The sequence below is a fragment of the Lynx canadensis genome, chromosome A1 (genome assembly GCF_007474595.2).
Source record: "Lynx canadensis isolate LIC74 chromosome A1, mLynCan4.pri.v2, whole genome shotgun sequence".
Classification (NCBI taxonomy): domain Eukaryota; kingdom Metazoa; phylum Chordata; class Mammalia; order Carnivora; family Felidae; genus Lynx; species Lynx canadensis.
The window spans coordinates 97,679,786-97,701,015 of record NC_044303.2 but is presented as its reverse complement, the minus strand read 5'-3'; the positions used below and the strand labels follow the sequence as shown (position 1 = coordinate 97,701,015).

Sequence of the window (21,230 nt, the reverse complement as noted above, 5' to 3'; positions counted from 1 at the left end):
AATGGTTCACAACTCATTGAGAAGTGCGGACGTTATTAATCTAAAATAAGAATATAACAAATTTAAGTCCTGCAAAGTTTAGATAAAAACATCACCAATGCCTGTCCAGTGTTTCACCAACAGAACCGAGTAGAATTAGCAGTATTTTTTAAATGGCAAATATAAAAGACTGTTGAATTGCAAAGGTGAGACGCCTAAGATAAAAACTCAAATAATCCTATGCCAACTAAACTCCTAGTCACTAGATGTAATGATGTCAAAGATGTTCGAATCTAAAATACAATCTGATAACAAACCAAAGATTTTCAGTGTTTGCCAAACATTTTGGTTGATTTTGGGGTCAACCTCTTTTCTAACAAAAATCTTATCTCAAATTCTGTAATTTTATGACAGAATCCCAACTTAGTGACCTATCTATAATATCTGGTATCTAAAGTATACTGAGTGTCGGGGTGCCTGAATGGCTCAGTCGGTTAAGCGTCCGGCCTCAGCTTAGGGCGTGATCTCACTTCGTGAGTTCGGGCCCCGCGTTGGGCTCTGGGCTGACTGCTCAGAGCCTGGAGCCTGCTTTGGATTCTGTGTCTCCCTCTGTCTGCCCCTCTGCTGCTTGCACTCTTGTCTCTTGCATTGTCTCAAAAATAAATAAGCATTTAAAAAAACTAAAAAAATAAAGTATACTAAGTGTCTACTACTAGATTTTGAAGAAATTGGAAAGAGAGACAAATGATGTTTGCAGGAATTGGAGGAGTATGTTATGTGCTGATAACGGGTGGGTGGGGGGAAACATACTAGTTTTAGCTGCAGAGCTTTTTCCAACTTTACCTGATAGGGAAACAGGCTCCTGCAGGCATAAACTTAAAAAGCTTCTTCAATGTGAAAATACATGCCTGTCCTCTCAAAATCTTTATTTAATAAAACATTATTTCTTAATATTGTGGTCTCAAGATCACCTGCTTTAAAATCAAGTGGAGGGAGAGGGAAGGAATGGTGTTTAGCATCTCAAAAACTTAGTATTTAATTTAGAAAACAATGACAAGTGGTAGGAGATTGAATACCAGGCAAGATTCAGTTTGCAAAGAGTCTTAAAAGCCACAATGAAGAGTTCAGATTTTACTTTGGAGCTAGGAAGACACTGCAGGGTTTAGACAGTTCTGCAAGTTGTGAGGTAAAGTATAAAGGGTGTGAGAATGGTTGCCAGAAAACAGTCAACAGACTACTTTAGTTGCTGAAGAGGTAAAGGTGGGTTTAATTAGGGTAGTAGCAATGGTGGTAGTGATAGTTGGTTGGAATTAGGGTAAATTTTGCTAATGGAATGAAATTATAGTAAGAGTAAAAAAAAAAGAAAGTATAACTCCTAGTTTTCAGACCTAAAAACTGGGTAAGTGAAGGTACCATTTAATGAGACAAAAGTGAAGGAAAAGTAAGGATTTAGATAAAGATGAGAAGATAGAAAATTCTACTCTTGACATTCAGGGTGAGGTAGCTATTAGATTAAGAAGTCAAGTCCAGAGTTCAGGAAATGAATGGGCTAGAGAGATTTAAGAGTTATCGGCCTATGGAGGATATTTAAACCATGAGATAAACCAAAGAGAAAGTAAAAATAGGGAATAGAAAATGTTACAGAACCAAGTCCTGGTATACCCCATGTTTCAAAAAAGGGGGAAATAAAGGAGATGTACCACAAAAAAAAGGGGGGGGGGAAGGTCAATTCGAAATGGAAGTAGTTTTAGGAAAGAGGAATACTGACAGAATAAACAGAACAAGAAACATTTTCCAAGTATGAATACTAAATAATCAAATATGATGTTAATAGAAACCAAGTGAAGCAAGAGTTTTAAGAAGGTGGCTGTGGTCAACGGTATCAAAAGATACTGAAACACTGAATTAAAGGAAGACAGAACCAACTACTGAATTTAGCATAGTGGGAGTCAAGGGTGACTTTGACTAGTAACATCTCAGTGTAGTGGGCTGGAGATAACACTTAACTAGTTTAAAGAGACACATGGTGAATAGGGAGGTAAATCCATTGGGGAAGATTCACAGAGGCACTCAAATGAATTGATAATATTTTATTTCTTAAACTGGGTGGTTCCTCCAGGGAGTGTCTGCATCATTACTCTTTAAGTCTTCTATAATGACTTTATAGACAATTCTATAAATGAATTTTCCTAGATAGGGAAATTAAAGCAATGGGATAGTAGACCGATTCAAAGGTAGGTTTTTTTGTTTTTATTTGAAAGAAAGACAATAAAATATATTTGCTTATGTAGAGAATAATCAGAGAGGTAAATATTTATTAATGAAGACGGAGGTGGGGGAGGAGGGATAACTACTGAAGCAAAGTCCTTGGGTAGGTAAGAGCCCATTCGATCAGCGTAAAAATGGAAGATCTGGTTTTGGACAAAAGAGTGACAGTCTATCTACTGTTAGAGAAGTTAATGAAACATCTGCATATAGAGCAGAAGTAAGATTTGGTGGTGGAAAGATTAGTCTACATTCCCGATGACTGCACTTATTTTGATGACAGAACAAGGTCATCGGTGGCAAACAGTCAAGGAGTACTGGAAGTTTGAGGAAAGAGAGTAAAAGTGGGGAGAATGAAAAACAAAACAAAACAAGTACTACAGAGTAATTTATTTTGATCGTTGGGTAATTTGGGAATTGTGGCTATAAATTTTAAGGAAGGCAAACCCCCACTGTTTGTGCTTTTTCTTCATCCACGTTCAGCTCTTGAGGTGAAGATGTCACCAGCTAATCCCCAGGATCTGACCTTTACTATCCACTTGCTTGTATTCACTGACCTTTGTCCTATATTCTTTCTTCCTTAAGCTCTTCTTTCCAGCTTATCTCTTAACTCAGGCAAACAGAAGTCAACACTGCCCCTCTGGCAATAGCAACTGCCCTGACAAGACTGGCAGGCCAGTCTGAACTTCACCCCTGACTCCAGACTACACAGATGGACCACAGAGGGATCTCTAGAATGACCTATCACTACCTTTCCCTCATTATAATACTAAAATATCTGCCCAAGGAGGAGCACAAGCCTTATACAATATACAATGTGTGTATAGGCACGTTTCCTTAAGGCACATGTGTGACCTTATGCCCGCCACTACATAGGATAATAAGGCTTCTCTATCTAAATATTCATCCTAATCCCAAATAAAAGGAACCCATCCACTCTTGTGCCAGGATCATGGCTTTGGAAGCCATTCCTCACAATCTCCTTATTTGCTGCTAATAAAGTTTTCTTTGTGCAAAAATGCAACCTGATGCAGTTTGTGACTCATCAAGGAGTGAACTCATGTTCTATTACAAAGGCACAGAGTAGACAGAGAGTTGCATGTAAAGAGGTTTGGGGATTTTCAAGGCAAATACACCATAGAGAGAATGGCACAAAAGGGTTGAGGATTTTTCAGAATGATGAATCATGAAATCTAAGGTGGAAAAGAAAGAAGTGGAAACATGATATGCTGAAAACAGAGAACCTGCATGAGCTATGAACATAATTTAATTTGCTAAAGGCCATACAATATAAAACCAAAGTAAAAAAAAAAATCACAATAAATACTATCTTAATGTAAAATTTAATGTATGTTTAATGTAAACCTTAACGAAAGGTTTCAGGCCATGGTTTAAAATCTGATTGGGCTGCAAATGTCCATCGACAAATGAATGGATAAAGAAGATGTGGTATATATACACAATGGAATATTACTCTGCAATAAAAAAGAATGAAATCTTGCCATTTCCAACTACGTGGATGGAACTAGAGGGTACTGTGCTAAGTGAAATTAGTCAGAGAAAGACAAATATCATAGGACTTCACTCACAGGAGGACTTGAACATACAAAACACATGAACATTGGGAAGGGAAGCAAAAATAATATAAAAACAGGGAGGGGGACAAAACGTAAGAGACTCATAAATATGGAGAACAAAGAGAGGGTTACTGGATGGGGTGTGGGAGGGGGGATGGGCTAAATCGGTAAGGGACACTAAGGAATCTACTCCTGAAATCACTGTTGCACTATACGCTAACTTGGATGTAAATTTAAAAATAAATAAAATAAAATCTGATTGGGCTGGATTTGTGAGGAAAAAAGAATCCAAATATTAGTACCAGAAGAGATTTTAAGAGATTATGCAGATCAAAAAAGAAGAATTACCACAGATGACAGCAATTCCATTTCTGGGTATGTGTCCAGAAGAACTGAAAGCAGAGACTTAAACAGATATATACATGATTTTCACAACAACATTACAGCACCCAAAAGATGAAAGCAACCCAAATATCCATTGATAGATGACTGGATAAACGATATATGTGACATGTACACAATGGTATACTATTTAGCCTTAAAACGGGAGGAGATTCTGAGACATACTACAACATGGATGAAGCTTGAAGATGTTATGCTAAGTCAAATGAGCCAGTCACAAAACGGCAGATATTATGTTTCCACTTACACAGACACCCAGAGTAGTAAAATTCATAGAGACAGAAAGGAGGATGGGAGTTAGCTGGGGCTAGGCTAAGTGGGATGGAGAAAGTGGAGAGCTACTGCTCCAGTTTGGGAATATGAACAAGTTCTGCATTTGTTTTGGTGCTGATGGTCGCAAACAAAGTCAATGTACTTAATGCTACTGAACTATACACTTAAAACAACTAAAACGGTAAATTTTTACATGTATATTTTACCACAGTTTGTAAAAAGAGTATATTTTATACAGGTGATGATTTAAAAAATGTTCAGGTTCTGCAGACCTTCCTTTAAGAACTGAAGAAGAGAGGAACATAACAGACTAACTTCAGGACTTCACTACTATTTTAATTAGAGCAGTTAGCATGTTTAAAATTATCAACCCAGTTTGATACATTAGGGTAAATGAGGCTTCAAGGACATAAAGAGCCCAAGGTCCCACAACAGAGCTATAGAAAAGCTAAGGTGAGACTCTAGGTCTCATTAGTGATTTTCAGCTACTATCACCTTCTATGGTAAAGCTGAGTGCTTGCACTTCAGCACTGCTCTAATAATATAATTAAATACAACATAGAGTAAAATGAGATCTAAACATATCAAAGGCATATTGGAAGGAAATGGGAAGCTGGCAAGTGAATACAAAAGAAGACAAATACTCTAAATATTACGAAATAAAAATATTCAAGAAGTAATTTTGTTTTCCAAACTAGCAGTGAAATGAGAGGTGACATCACCATAAATTTTCTTGTATATTAAAAGAATAGGGGAATATTATGAATAATTTTATACCAATAAATTTGACACCCCAAATGAAGCATATTTCTTTAAAGACATGGACTACTAAGGCTCATTCAAGAAGAAATAAATAACCCGACTTGCCCTACATGTTAAAGAAATTGAATTTGTAGATAAAAAACTCCAAGCCAAGATGGTTTCTCTGGTGAATTCTACCACTTAAGTAAGAAACAATACTAATTCTACACAATTTTTTTCCCAAAAAATTAAAGAGAGTATTTCCCAACACATTCTATGAGTCCAGCTTTAGTTTAAAACCAAAAAAAGAACCCCAAAACATTATAGGAAAACTTATGTTCGTTAACATAAATGCAAAAATCTTAACAAGAATTTTAACAAATATACCAATATATAAAAAAAATAACAAATACAGCACGACCAAATGAAGCTTAGCCAGAGAATGCAAGGTTTAACATCAAACAAATCCATTAACGTATTTAGTCATATTTACAGACTAAAATAAGAAAAACCATGTGAACATCTCAGTGGTAACAACAACGGAAAAGAGAGGTGACAAAATCCAGCAACTATTACGATTAAAAATTTTCAACAAGCTAGGAACAGAAAGAAACCTCCTCAATCTTATAAAGGGTATCTATAATAACCCTACAGAATACAGCATACTTAATGACAAAAGACGCAATGCTTTTCTTCAAGATCAGGAACAAGATAAAAATGTCTGCTTTCACCATTTCTGTTCAACATGGGACTGAAAGTTCTAGCCAGTGCAGTAAGACAGTGGGAGATTAGGATAAAGATAAATAGATCAATAGTCCAAAACAGAGTCCCTAACACACATAGGTCAACTGTTTTGTTTTGTTAATTTTTTTTCACCTTTATTTTTGAGAGAGAGAGCCAGAGTGCGAGCAGGGAAGGAAAGAGAGAGAGGGAGACACAGAATTCAAAGCAGGCTCCAGGCTTTCAGTTGTCAGCAAAGAGCAGACGCTTAACCTAACCGACTGAGCCACCTCACCCAGGCACCATGTCAACTGGTTTTTTTAAAAGGAGGAAAAGGCAATTCAGTGGAGGAAAAGATAACTTTTTCATTAAACAGTGGTGAACAACTGATACACACATGGGAAAAAAAAAAAAAAAGCAACTGCAATCTATACTTTCTACCCATATTAAAAAATTGACTCAAAAATTTTTTTTGTAGGATTTAAACACTGCCTTCGTGTTATAATTTCTTTGTAGGGCAGAGCTTTAGATTTCTAACTGGAAAGCTGTGGTAATGGAAGTAGTCTTCACTAATTGTAAAACTAACACGAGAGCAGAGGTGGAGAAAATCTTTGTGATTTTTAGGTTAGGCAAAGATTTCTTAGATATGACACCAAAAAGAACATCCACACACAAAACAAATTTTGATGAGGTTCGATGTATCAGTTAAAAACTTCTCAGTTTAAAAGAAATTGTAGAGAATCAAAAGACATGCGAGTAGGAGAAAATATCTGCAAATGTGATACACCACTTATTTAAAAAATAAAAAGAACTGTTAAAACTCTGTCAAGAAAACAACCCAATCAAAAAAAAAAAAAGACATCTGAAAACACACTTCAACCAAAAAATTATACAAATGATATAAAAAAGCACATGGAAGATGGTCAAAGTAAATTAAAACTAGTACACACCTACTAGAATGGCTAAAATAAAAAGGCTGACCATACCATGCCCTGGTGAGGAGGTAAAGCAACTGAGACACCATACACTGCTGCTGGGAATATAAAAGGGTACCATCACCTTGGAAAATACTTGAGTAGTTTCTCAAAAAGTTAACCACACACATACAATAAAATCTGGCCATTCCACTCCTAAGCATTTGCACAAGAGCAATGAAAGCATACGCCCAACCAAAGGGACCTGTATATGACTAATGTGAGCATTCTTATTTGAAACAGTTCTGAAATGGAAAGAGCTCAAGTGGTCATCCACACATAAAAGAATAAACAAATTATGGTACAGCTATACAATGAACACACCTCAGCGATAAAAAAGAATCAATTAATGAAATATCCAACATGGAGGAATATCAAAATAATTATGCTATGGGAAAAAGCATACATTGTATGATTCCATTTACATAAAATTCCCGAAAATGCAAGCTAATCTATAATATGAAGAAGCAGATTGGTAGCTGCTTGTAGAGGAAGAAGGCACACATGAAAAAAAGAAAGGAGTAAGAAAGAGATTAAAGTTTTGGGAGTGATGACTATATTCATTTTCTTGGTTGTGGTGATGGCTTTACCAGTGTATACATACTCCAAGATTAATCAAACTATACTTTAATAAATATGTGCAGTTATTTTAAGTCAGGTATACACGATAAAGCTATTTAAAACAAAATTATAGCAGATGTTTGGAAAATCTTGGCCAAAAATTGTTGATGTTAACTAAACACACAGAAGGACTACCTTTGAATGTAATGTGATGGCTATATTAAATTTATTAATATATTTATAAATATTTAATATTTATTAAAATATTTGGATGAGATTTCATGATAATGTACAGACTAGTAATTAATGATAACTTAGGCAAGGAATTACTGTTAACTGATTAAAAGTTTCAACTATATTCTTTCAAAATTGCCAAAGGCCATTAGACATTTACAAAGTATGGACTAAATATATTTATTTTGCCAAACTTGAGTTATACTATACACTTGACAGCTAATCAGTCTTTTTTATTAATTATACAGAATTATTTTTCTTATTTTAACCAGAAGAATTTCTTTGGGAAAGAATTAGCAGGGGGAATTAGTAACCTTAAAAAATTATCTTCAAGAAAGTCTTCCTCTAAAAATTACTTTGCTGAGATGGTCTTAAAATCAGAGTAAGAAACACATGAGTGAGTTAAATGTCAATTTAATAAAACTCACATTTGAATATATGATCATAGAACATTTGGGAGATTATTTCATGATAACACCAATTCCTACCATTCTTGCTCTGTTCTCAAGTGTTAGCAGAAATTGCTACATACAAGGCATTGTGCTATGTGCCATTCCTACCAGCACAATAAATGCTACATTTAGCATCTGATATATTTTAAGGAACTAACATCACAGAAGACATTGTTAACTTCCAAAATGACACTTGTAAAACAGAACAATACTGCTACAATTCTACAATGGCTATTGTAATACACCTTATTAAGAACTTCAATAGCATTTGCTCAAAAAAATGTGTAGCCAAAACAGGTTACATTCAACTCTCTTTAAAATTGCATTCTCTTATTAACAAAACAGAAACAATTTTTATGATTGCATATTTAAGCTACTGAAATCAAGTAAGAATAATCTGAGGGAACAATAATTTAATTGCACTGGAAACAAAGTCCGGTTCAAAACTCAAATGCAAACAATGTGTTTTTCTTGTGAAAGAATGCAATTTCTCATTTTAGTTGAATGATATTTTGTACCTTATTGATGTTTGGCTCCTCCATCATAGAATTTTTGATGGTTTCACAGTTGTCCTCTAATGACTTCATCAAGAAAGAATAACCACATGACAAAGAGTAAAGACGAGATATAACATGCAAAATACCGGGGATATTTTTATAATATTTTAAACTAAATTTACTAGAAAACAACACTGGACTGAGTTGTTATTTTTCAAGTTCATACATCTTAAAAGAAGCACATGTGGAGGTGCATGGATAAGGCTGGGCAAAACTGAATCCCTCAGAACTCATTAACCACCACCATAAATTTTATTTGCCCTTGCAAGAAATTTTAACTTACTTATTTTGAAATGTTGACATTAAAGCAAAGTTGAGCCCCAAGTTCTTCATATTACAAATTTCAGAGCTACTGATCCACAGTACTCTCAGCTGAAAATTAAAGTCAAATTGTTCTGCTACTATGCCTTGTCTCCATTATGGTACCTCACTCCTCAGGAAAACCTCCTGATTAGAAACTTTTAATTTCTAGGTTTCTAATTCTCTCCTTCTCTTGATTTAGCCAGAAATAATAAACTGCTTGGAGGCACACATCTTGCTAAAAAGGGGATATTAGAAAAAACTGGTTCAAGACCTCTGGTTCTCAGAAAATGAACGAAAACAGAAAAACAAAGTAGGGACAAAGATGATAGCTGTCAAGTATTTTTTTCTGGCTGGGGATCATTCAGATATAGTTCATTTGCAGCCATCTGTATTCAATTTCCAAGTATAAAAAGGAAAGATCTTTTATTTTAAAAACGCAGTATAGGAAAAGAAAAGATCTGAGCATACACCAGGATTTAAACATCAGATGGAGAAAATTTCATTTTCACACACATAAGGAATAAAGAAACCATCTCAAAATTCTCCCGTCCAAAATACAGAGCCTGTCATGTATCTATTTCCTAACTATATGAAAAGTCACAGTGACGTGGACTGAAACTATTTAAATATAATCATCATTTTATAAAAAAAGACATGGAAGATAATTTTGTTAACATCAAGAACAAGCTAATCAACTTGCCAGTTAAAGATTAAACATTATACTAACTTTATAGAGTTAATATTCTACTTAATTCCATCCCATCTGTGGTTCACCATACAAAGTTTTCATTTTCATATTCCCTTTATCAAAATGTCACTATTTTTAAAAAGTGAAGAATAAAACATGAAGAATAAAACAATAATGCAGTAGCAATTAATTTCTAGTAACTACCATTAATGATGCCAAGTTTTAAGTAAATAAGATCTACCAGTTAAAATATTCCAAATTAATTTTGCAGGAAAAAAAACCCCTAAAATTCAGAGAAAACATTTAGCTCACTAATTATAAAGCTTTCTCTCAGTCCAACATTCATAAGCATGCATTTAATTACTAACAAAAAAATTAAAATTTTCTTAAGGTATCATCGAACTCTGAAAGAAAACTCAAACAGCAAAGGAATTTAAAAGATGTAGTTGTACTCATTTCCCTGCTGTTCTTCCTCATGTATCTGGCTTAGTCATGCTACTCCCCTCCCTTAGTGGTTCTATTTTCTGATTCAACCAGACAATCTGGTGGTGAACAATTTTTTATTTTGTTTTGAGAATTATTTAATTTCCCAAATACCTATATTCCAAATTCCCTATATCAGCAGTAGAGAAATATTTTTTATATTTACAACTATATTAATCAAATATGGCCATGTTCTTTAAAAAATGATTTTGTATATTTTTTGTACAAAAAATGATTTTGTACATCTATACCTATACAAGGTAGGTCAGAGAAACCCAAGAAATAACAAGCACAGTAAACATACTTTTTCCACAGTAAGCAGGTATAAAGTGTATAAAGAAGGAGGGCTTTATTCACTATTATGGAAATGCTTTAACTTGTAATACATTATTTTAGGCAAAGATATATTTAAAATAAAATCAGAAACATTACCTCACCAATGAACACACACTAATTAATTAGTCTCTGATCCAGTACATTTTTAATTTTACTTATCCCAAAATTTTCTTGAACTGTTTAATGGTAATTCATATACTAAATATTTAAGATACATCTTATGGAAAGTTAAATAAAACTACTTTTATTTATTCTATTTTACCTATTGTTGGCTTAGATTTCAATGTTATCCTAAGATACATATTTCACAAGTTTTCTAAGTTGCAAAAAATTATGTATTTTGTTTCCTGGCTTGGCTAATTAAAATATATTTACATCACCAGGTGAATGCTAAGTATCAGCACCCGCAGTTGCCTCTTATAAAATAGTGCTTAAACCGAGAGCCCATCAGATCTATGTAATTTTTCTGTTTTTCATTAAGGTTATTATATGCCATCTTGCTTTTTGCTAACTTGTCTAGTAAGAAGCCACTTTAATGTATAAACATGCTGAGTCACTATGGTGTACACCTGAAATTAATGTAACATTGTATGCTGACTACACTCAAGTAAAATTTTTTTTTTAAAAATCAGAAAAAAAGCCGTTCTACTTCCTTATTTCTCCAAGTGAAATACCTTCTTTTTTTCCCCCCACTTCAAGAACCATACAAAACTTGCTTTCAGACTAGTTCAGTGCTTCTCAAAATACGATCCACACACCAGCTGAGGGTCTTGAGTCCATGAGGACATAAGGAATTAGTGTCATCACTAAGTCCACCACTGAGTTTAGGGGGTATTTTTTAAATAGCAATACTGTCACAGAAAAGGAAGCAACATGTTAATCTACATTCAGGTGCAAATTCTCCATAGCGTCAAAATGGAACTTTTTAAAGCACTGAACTAAATGTGAAAAATAATCATAATGATAACATCAAAGTATAATTAACCACAGTATATTTATAAACTGCACTTACAAAATTCACTAAGAAGCATAATCGAAAGAATAAAAAGAAAATGTACATATTTGAAATGTTCTCAGTATACAAACCTAGTTTCAATAAAACTTCTAAGATAACTTCTTTTAACGATCACATTCTGAAAATCATGGGAAAATTCGACTTTATTTCCTAAAATGGCAATCATGACAACTCAGAGCACACCAAACAAGATACACAATCTTCACTCAAACAGTACCTTTTTAGGAAAAAAAAGTTCCAAATACATCTGAATTAGTTACTTTAAATTGACTTCAGAAAATAGTGACCCGTTCTCTCTCCTTTTCTATTACTGTATCTATTTATTAACTGCATAATATACGTTTATGGTATAAAAGTGGGTTGTAAAATACAACTTATTCTTTATAGGTACATAAAACAAGACTTCAATAATAAAAAAAAAAGGTTTTAACTTATACAGACCTCATTTAGACATCTTTTCTTCGTGAATATATTTCTGATAAAAGTTTCCTGAATTTCTTCCTGCTTCACCAAATACTGCCAAAGTCTCTTCACAGACAGTGCCAGATGGTGTTTGGATCTACAGAGACAGCATATTTAATTATACACTTTGGAGATTTCTGATTAACTTGACCACATTTCCTTGGTGCTGTAAGAATGTTTATAATAATAAATGAACTAGAATCAGATCACATCATCTAGGCAGCAGTCTGCAAACTTTTTCTTAAAGAACCTGATTGTAAAGATTTTAGGCTTTCAGGCTACATGGTCTTTCAACCACTCAACTCAGCCACTGAAGAAGGAAACCACCCATAGATAATATTAAAATCAAAGGGTGTGGCTGTAATCCAATAAAATTTTGTTTACAATGCAGGAGGAGGGGTGGATTTGGCTCTAAGCTGCAGTTTCCGACCCCCAGGAACAGAAGATCTACCAAAATAGTTAGACTTGCTGGAAGAGATCTAGAGGCAGAGCTACTCCAAGTGTCTGAGGACACATATCAGCCCACGAACTGTTACTGATGCTCACTATGGTTAAGAACTTGTGAAATAATGTGTATCAACTGTATAATTAAGCTTGTAAGTACAGTTTAATTCAGTTAACATTTGGTAGCAAGACTTTATTGATGAAACAAGCACTGCATCGATTTACCTTTTGGTGCAAATGCTTCATCTCCCCACGGACAGTAAAATAGTTTGCTAACTAAATATTTTGAAGGGCACTGTTCCAGAGTGGGCGGAAGTAAACTATGGCCCACAGGTCAAACTCAGCCTGCCTTTCATTTTCAAAAATAAAATTTATTGGATCACAGCCATGACCATTTGTTTACTTATTGTCTATGGTTGCTTTCACTGTACAATGGCAGTTTAAGAGCTGCAACAAGGATTCTAGGGTCTGCAAAGCCTAAAATATTTACTTTCTAGGCCTTTGCAGGAAATGTTTGGTAACCTCTGGCCTACAATATACATCTAACAAAGACACAGATACGAGCCAAGAACTGCAAATTAGACACAGAAGGCTTTAAGTACTTTTTTTAAATTACTAGTTGATAGCATTCTGATTTAGTAACTCTGACTTAAAAACAGTATCCATAGGGGGCGCCTGGGTGGCTTAGTTGGTTAAGTGTCTGACTCAGCTCACTCAGGTCATGGTCTCGCAGTTGTGGGGTTAAACACCACGTAGGACTCTGAGCTGACAGCTCGGACCCTGGAACCTGCTTTGGATTCTGTGTCTCCCTCTCTCTGCCCATCCCCCCTCCACTTGTGCTGTTCTCGCTCTCTCAAAAAGAAGTAAATAAACATTAAAAAAAAATTCAAAAACAGGATCTATAGGAAAACCTACCTGAAAGGAGTGTTTGTAGGTTCCAGCAAAGCTTTATGGCGGAGAATTGCAGGGCCTGCAGACACACTCTCTTCAGAGGTATGACTTGAGATATAGTTTTGAGGTGGCCCACCATGGATTTCAAGTCGTCGGAGAAGAACTTGTTCCCAACACTGAAGAGTTTTCAGAACCGCATGACAAAGTGGTGAACTAACTGGAAGTTCTAAAAAGAGAAAATAAAAATGACCCACATTTGTCTTCTGCAGTAAAATGTTACATTCAACTGTAGGAATGAGAGAAGACACGTTTTGGCAGAGGAGATGTGGAAGAGAGGTGGGCACAGAAACCCACAGGATTCAAAAAAAAAGATGTAATGAATCTTTATTTCAACATTATTAGGTGGCCCTTAGCAACAGAAAAAAAAAGAGAAATCTAAGTTGAAATTATATCATAGCTTTACAAGTATAACTTGGAATAATATTTATGACTTATGATATAAAGTATTGATTGCTATATCAATTACTGCCTCTGGCTTTAATTTCACAAGAAAAAATATACCTGCATATTATAAAAATATATTGGAGAGGAAAAATTAATAGCTTTTAACATTTAATATCTTTATGGTATATATTTCTATACAGTGTATGTGTGTGTTGTGTATGTATGTATATGTACATACATACACAACACACACAGACACACACACACACACACACATACCCAAATCTATATGGGTATATTTAAAACTTGTTTAGAAAATTAAAATAATACACGAAAGTAAAGAAAAAAAACCTTAAATAATATTTACCAGTAAATTCAACACTTTCTAGTTCTGTAAACTTTCATTCACATGACTCCTCATTCCACTCTCAACTTTTATTTTATTAAAATTTGTTTAATGTTTATTTATTTTTGAGAGAGAATGAGACAGTGTGAGCGGGGGAGGAGCCAAGAGAGAGGGGGACACAGAATCTAAAGCAGGCTCGAGACTCTGAACTGTCGGAGCCTGATGCGGGGCTTGAACTCACGAACCGTGAGATCATCACCTGAGCCGAAGTCGGATGCTTAACCAACTGAGCCACCTGGGCAGCCCTACTTTCAACTTTTAGCTATTCCTATTTACCTCTGAAGATCTAAGTAACAGGATAATACTGTGAATTCATGATTTTTCAATTTTAGAAATGACGTACTAATTTATTACTATGGAACATAAAAATAAACGGTCTCTCCATCACTGCAATATAGTCACATAATAATTTCTGGTTAAATTGATGTTTTCAGGTTTAACTTGTTATATCTATTTATAAATATAGATCATAGCTGAGCCACGTGGTATACTATCATGTACCTTTCTGTACAATCTTTTCTTCCCCTGGAGTTAATAATCAATAAGTTTTTGCACGTGCTTAGTTTTCTAAGTGTCTACTGCTATTAAATCCCTCAACACCTGGCTACAGCTATAAATAAAGTCTCAATACAGTCAATCACATCAGGTTCAGATCCCCAGCTTTCTTAGATGATGTCCTCCTAAGGGCACCTATATAAAATATTTATAGATGGTTGGTTTGATTAAAAGAAACCTATCTTCTACAATAGTAAGTTACTAAAGTTTTTCTCCACTATTTGAAAAGAAAAATACAAAATAGTAATTCAAAAGCACTGGGAATATTAGTTCATGTTAAGATATTTATTACCTGCAAGATCGTGACCTGCAAAGGGATAGAAAGTCTTCAAATTGTTGAGTACCAACTGCACCATTGCCAAGCGCATCAATGACCAACTAAAAATAAAACAGGAGATGTGTTAAAAACTTACTTAGGGTTTTGGAAGAGTATACCACTCTTTAATCCAACAATTTCACCACCAAGAATCTAGTCTGCAGATATACTTTCCCAAAACCAAAACAATATATGCATGGAGTTACTCATGTCAGCTTTATCTAAAATAGCAAAAGAGCAGAAACAACCAATTATCCACCAAGAAAATACTGGTTCAAACACTATGGTTTTGAACCACAGAAAAAACAGTTGCCATAAAAAAGGAATGAAGAAGGATCTCAAAGTATTAATATGAAATGAACTCTAGTATGTATTAATAAATAAGCAAATTATAGAACATTTTACACAGTATGCTTTTCCATGTAAGAAAGCAGGGAAATAAGATTTTACACACACACACACACACACACACACACACACACACACACACACCATTATTTTGCAAAAAGGCAGATAAAACAGAAACTAATAAAAATGGGTGTAGAGGAGGAAATGGGTGGAAGACAGAAATGTGACACTTCCGATTTCACATTTTTATATAGTTTTTGCTTTTTTAATTGAAAAAAGAAATATTAGCTTCTCTTAAAGTGAAACACATTTATTTCTTAGAGTACTGGCTTTTTACTACTTTCAATTGTGGTAAAATACACATACCACAGAGTTTACCATCTTAACTATTTTTTAGTTCAGTGGCATTAAGTACATTCATATTTTTGTGCAACCATCACCACCACCTATTTCTATAACTCTTTTCATCTTGCAAAATTAGAACTATCTCTATTAAGCAACAATTCCCCCATTTCCCCCTTCTCCTAGTCCCTGGCCACCACCATTCATAGAGACCTTTTGTCTCTATGAATCTGACTACTCTATGATACTCTACTAAGTATCTCATATGTGGGATTATACAGTATTTGTCTTTCTGTGACTGGTTTGTTTCATTTAGCATGTTGTCCTCAAGGTTTATCCATGTTATAACATGTGTTAGAATTTCCATCCTTTTTTAGGTTGAATAATATTCCACTGTAGGTATATACTATTATTTCTATTTATGCATTCATCTGTCAACAGACACTTAGTACTTTTACCCCCTGGCTACTATTAATAATACTGTCATGAACATGTTTGTACAAATACCTATTCAATACCTTATTTATTTTAATTCTTTAGGGTATATATACTTAGAAATGAAATTGCTGAGTCATGTGGTAATTCTGTTTTTAATTTCTGAAGAACTGCCATAATGTTTTCCACAGTGGTGTTACCATTTCACATTTCTACCAATAGGGCACAAAGGGTCCAATTTCTCCACATTCTTGCCAACACTGCTATTTTCTTTTTGAGAGCATTCATGCTAAGAGGTATGAAGTGAACTCTCACTGTGACTTCAAATTGCATTTTCCTAATAATCAGTGATAGTGACCATCTTTTCATGTGCTTATTGGCCATTTATATATCTGCTTTGGAAAAACATCTATTCAAGTCATTTGTGCGCTTTTTAAATTGGGTTGTTTTGTTTTTGTTGTTATTAAATTATACAGTTTGACTTCTGAGCCATGTAAATATTTTGTGTATTCAAAAAACAAAATCAGGTCAACAGGAAATCAACAACAGTATACTAGTAAGTAAAAATCTCATAATTTTTCCTTTCGATAAAGGACTACTTCATTTTCCCTAATATCCTACTTACTGCTTGTGGAAAATTTCTATTTTTCTATCATACCATAACATACAATGTCTTAATAAAATGTATACACCTTTCAGACATATACAACATATCAACAGAGATAAGATAATACACCATTATCCATGCATGTAAGGATAATGCAGCTTCGGAGCCGAGGATGAACATTTTGAACATTTATGATTTTTATAATATGGGGAAGACATTTTTTTTTTTTTTAATTTTTTTTTTCAACGTTTATTTATTTTTGGGACAGAGAGAGACAGAGCATGAACGGGGGAGGGGCAGAGAGAGAGGGAGACACAGAATCGGAAACAGGCTCCAGGCTCTGAGCCATCAGCCCAGAGCCTGACGCGGGGCTCGAACTCACGGACCGCGAGATCGTGACCTGGCTGAAGTCGGACGCTTAACCGACTGCGCCACCCAGGCGCCCCGGGGGAAGACATTTTTAAGACAAAAATCACTGACATGTTAGAGCATTAGTATTACACTGAAAAGATATTGTGTTTTCTAGGCTAAAACAGTGGGATTTGTGTATCTCAGGGAGCAAAGGGCAAGGAATAGTCTGATAGCATTTGTGAGGACTGATTCATACATAATAAATAAACTGTGAAATTATTGTTAAAGAAAGGTTATCTAACAATTTCATCTAAAGAAATTTGACTTAGGTGTTTTAATTCAATGAGCTATTAATTTTACATGAATTATTTTCAAAAATATTATGTATATAAGCCATGAGAAATTTTTAAAAAAAAACTTAAAATTAAATATTCCATACCTATATGAATTTGAATTAGAATGCTCTTGCAGATGGAAATCAGAAGCTAAAACATCATCATCATCATCATCATCACTCTCCAGACTCTCTTCTGAATCATACTCTGCTCTACTTTGGGAAGGAGGGAGAAAAGGCTATAAAAAAAAAAAAAAAAAAAAGTTACGGGATTTATCATTCAACTCCGTGATTTAAAACATTCAATGACAGAGTCTAATATTAACAATTTATCTCATTTTCAGGCACTTCATTGTAAGAAAGTAAAGTAACCAGTATTTGGCGGCTTCTTTTCTGACATTCTATGCCTCTGACTTCTCTTGACAGAATTCTTTATTAATTCAGCCATTCAACAAAAAATTCATCAAGTATCAACACATCAAAAAGTATACTTGCTATAAGAATTTTTGAGACATATACACAGTCACTGAACTCAAAGAGCTTACATTTTAGGGGGAAAAATGGCAAAAAATAGAAAAGGAAGTACAAACTGTATGTAGTTGTGATATATGTATACACACACACACACACACACACAAAAGGATGGCTGGGATGGAGAAGAGCAACAAGAACAGAGATGAGCTCATCATGAGAGCCCTCTTTGAAAAGTGGCGTGTGAGACTGCAAGGACAAGAAGTAAGCCACAGATCAGGAGGGAAAAAAAGCTCATTTTGAGCAGCGGAAAGAGTAGGTAGAGAGGTTTTCCTACGGGATAGAGTTTGGTGTGGAAAGAAAGTAGTTTGACTGAAGGCCACTAATGCAGGAGGGTAAGTGTTGCGATGAACACTCAAGACAGTGGTAGGTGACAGGTGGGGCAGGGTGTCTGTAGGTCACAGTCAAGAGGGTAATGGAATGTCACTAGTCAGTTTTAAGGAAAGGACAGGTATTGAGATTTACATTCTAAGACTATTACAATGCCCCTCTCTTATGAGACAAAACTCAAAAGGCAAGAGTAGAAACGGAGACAGTAACTAAGGCAAGAGTTGACAGTCTGGATGAAACCGCTACAGAAACGTAAAGGCAGATGGGAATTAAGATGGACACACTAGTGCTTCGGCAAGGCTTGCCTTTAAACTGAACAAATTTTTCTCTTCCTCATTCTTGAAGCCTCCCTCTTCCCTTCATGTGTTGTTCTGTAGAATCCTTTGTTCCATGAACTTGGTATCAATGTGGACATCTCCCTGACCTCGGTGCATAGCCAGTAACGAGACTCGGATGGCCGGGCCTGAGGTAGTCAAGAAACATGAACAACCCGCCTGGCATATGTACCAGATTGTTCTCTAAACTGCCCAGATCCTGTATTTTCCTAAAACCACCCTTAACCTTTTATTACAGGTGGATCTGCAGCTTTGAAAGCATTAGCCTGCTTCAGCCTCCTTTGCCTGACAAAGCATTAAAACCAGTGTTCTTTATCCCCAAACTCTGTCTTCACGGTATGTTTCGGCTCTAGAGCACAGAGGTCAGGTTTTGACAACGTGGTAACAGGTGATGAAGATGGAGAGAAATAACATACTGATGGTGTATTTGGGGGAAAGCACTGCCAGATGTGCCAATAAATACGGAGAGCAAGGAACAGAGAGAAAAAAGACTATTTCTGGGTTTCTGGCTTGAGCAACTATTAGGATGAAGATGCCATCTACTAAATTGAGGGAGCTCTGGTTCTGAGAGGGAAGTAGTGGACAAAGTGAGTATCAAAAACCCAAATCTTGAATAAGATTAAGATTATAGATCAGGTAGAAAAGGAAGGACAAAGAAAGGAGACCACAAAAGAATAAATAGTAAGGCTAGGGAAAAAAACAGAAGAGATTGGCATTAAGAGAAGAAGACAAAAAAGTGTTTCAAAGGAGGAAATGGTCGTATGTGTTGAATTTTGCTAAGAATTTAAATAGGACGATGATAAAGAAGTTTCAGTTACATGTGACAACAAGGATGCCCCCTGAATCTCAATAACAGCAGCTTCAGAGGGGTAGCTGTGTCAGAAGTCGCACAGTGGGGAACTATGAAAGGGACCTAAGGTAATAGGAAAAAAAATGTGTGTACAGTTTTGAAAAGTTGAATGATAAGGGGAAGCAGAGAAATGGGGTAATAGCTGAGAAAAGTCTGGGGATCAAAGCAGGACTTGGAATGGGAGACCGGAGAGCACATTTCTGTCCCGATGGGAAGCAGCCTGTAGAGACAAGAGAACTGAAAACATAGTGAAGAGTAGACAGGAAAGCACGATGGGGATTCAGAACAGAAATGGAGCCTGTGACAAGAAGGACTCTTCTTCCATAATAACAGAAGGAAGGAATAAGATGTAGTTATAGCTTCATGATAGGACAGTGACAGTTTTGTGCGATTCTACCTTTCTAATGACTTGTAAGATGAGGGCATTAGTTAAGGGTGAGGACGGAGGAGGAGATGTGGGAAGTCTGAAGTTACTTTGGTCTAGGGCAGCCTGGTGAAGAAATAGCATGGACGGCAGAACTTCTGAAAGAGCTGAGTGAGGAGCTTCGTAAGTCCTCTCACCAGAAAGCAACAGGAAAACTGAACAATGTTGTAAAAAGGTCCTTTAAAAGAAACTGGAAATTGATCAATATATACAACACACAGAGAAGCACCTGGCATTTTGGCCAGGGTCTCTGCGACTCCACCCCTGCCACTCTGTGTGACAGGGGTCCACTAGAGCCAGCAGGGCATCCGTGAGGATTGAGAACTCTGCTGCATGGCCAGAAGGGCTGACACTTTAATAAAAATCCCACCTCAATGGCACAGTCAAAAATGACAGAGATCTCATTACCAAATAGCTAGGAAAGGCTAACATCTCAATTAGCCTGAGGCTATGATATAAAGTGGGACAAGGGCAGAGCAGCCAGAAATTTAACAAGGTCCAGGAACACAGAGAGCTAAAGAAGGCCGTGCTGATCAAGAATCCTTTATCAACTCAAACTGTGCTTCAGAAATGAAGATGACATATATATATTCCCATAGCAACAATAAACATTTGCTGAATGAATGAATGAATGACTCTGTAAAAGGCAATGAGGAACAAGGAGATACGAACACCTGTCTTTAGCCCACGCATTGTACAATAAACGAAAAATAAAAGCTAACGCTTAACGTGCCTGAGGGACTGGTGTCACCAGAAAATAGTTCAGTGTCAATTAATACAACAAAATATTAAGAACATCTGGAAGTTGAGAATGTTAGGGATCGGGCTGATCATAGGAAAAGGAGAAGATACATTCAGGCCTTTTCTGCATGTGCATGGTAGCACAGGAATGTGAAAACAACCATGCAAGCTGAAGTCACTGTGAGGCAATCTTTAAATTTTTTTCTTTTTTTTGACGTTTCTTCATTTTTTTTATTGTTTATTTTTGAGAGAGAGAGAGAGAGTGCGAGCACTAGCGGGGGAGGGGCAGAGAGTGAGGGAGACACAAAATCCAAAGCAGACTCCAGGCTCTGAGCTATCAGCACAGAGCCTGATGAGGGGCTCCAACCCACAACGTTGAGATCATGACCTGAGCCAAAGTCAGATGCCTAACTGACTGAGCCACCCAGGTGCTCCAAGGCGATTTTATTAAACAAAGGAAAAATTACAAATATTCTATGACTATAAAAAATATTTTTCAAAACATTAAGAACACTTATGGTAGG

The 21,230-nt window shown here is 35.6% G+C and overlaps 1 protein-coding gene across 3 annotated transcripts in view; it reads right to left on the bottom strand.

Moving 5' to 3' along the window:
* The window catches only part of DMXL1 (Dmx like 1), a 135,139-nt gene that overhangs the window by 25,374 nt on the left and 88,535 nt on the right, over nucleotides 1–21,230 (bottom strand). For 2 of the 3 annotated variants that reach the window (XM_032592714.1, XM_030317036.1), the window contains 5 exons: nucleotides 17,601–17,734; nucleotides 15,055–15,140; nucleotides 13,382–13,583; nucleotides 12,002–12,119; nucleotides 8,697–8,759 (listed from right to left, as the gene is read on the bottom strand). In XM_032592714.1, coding sequence (XP_032448605.1) covers nucleotides 8,697–8,759; nucleotides 12,002–12,119; nucleotides 13,382–13,583; nucleotides 15,055–15,140; nucleotides 17,601–17,734 — 603 coding nt within the window. The remainder of the gene's footprint in view (nucleotides 1–8,696; nucleotides 8,760–12,001; nucleotides 12,120–13,381; nucleotides 13,584–15,054; nucleotides 15,141–17,600; nucleotides 17,735–21,230) is intronic. The other variant, XM_030317043.1, reaches the window with a different exon arrangement.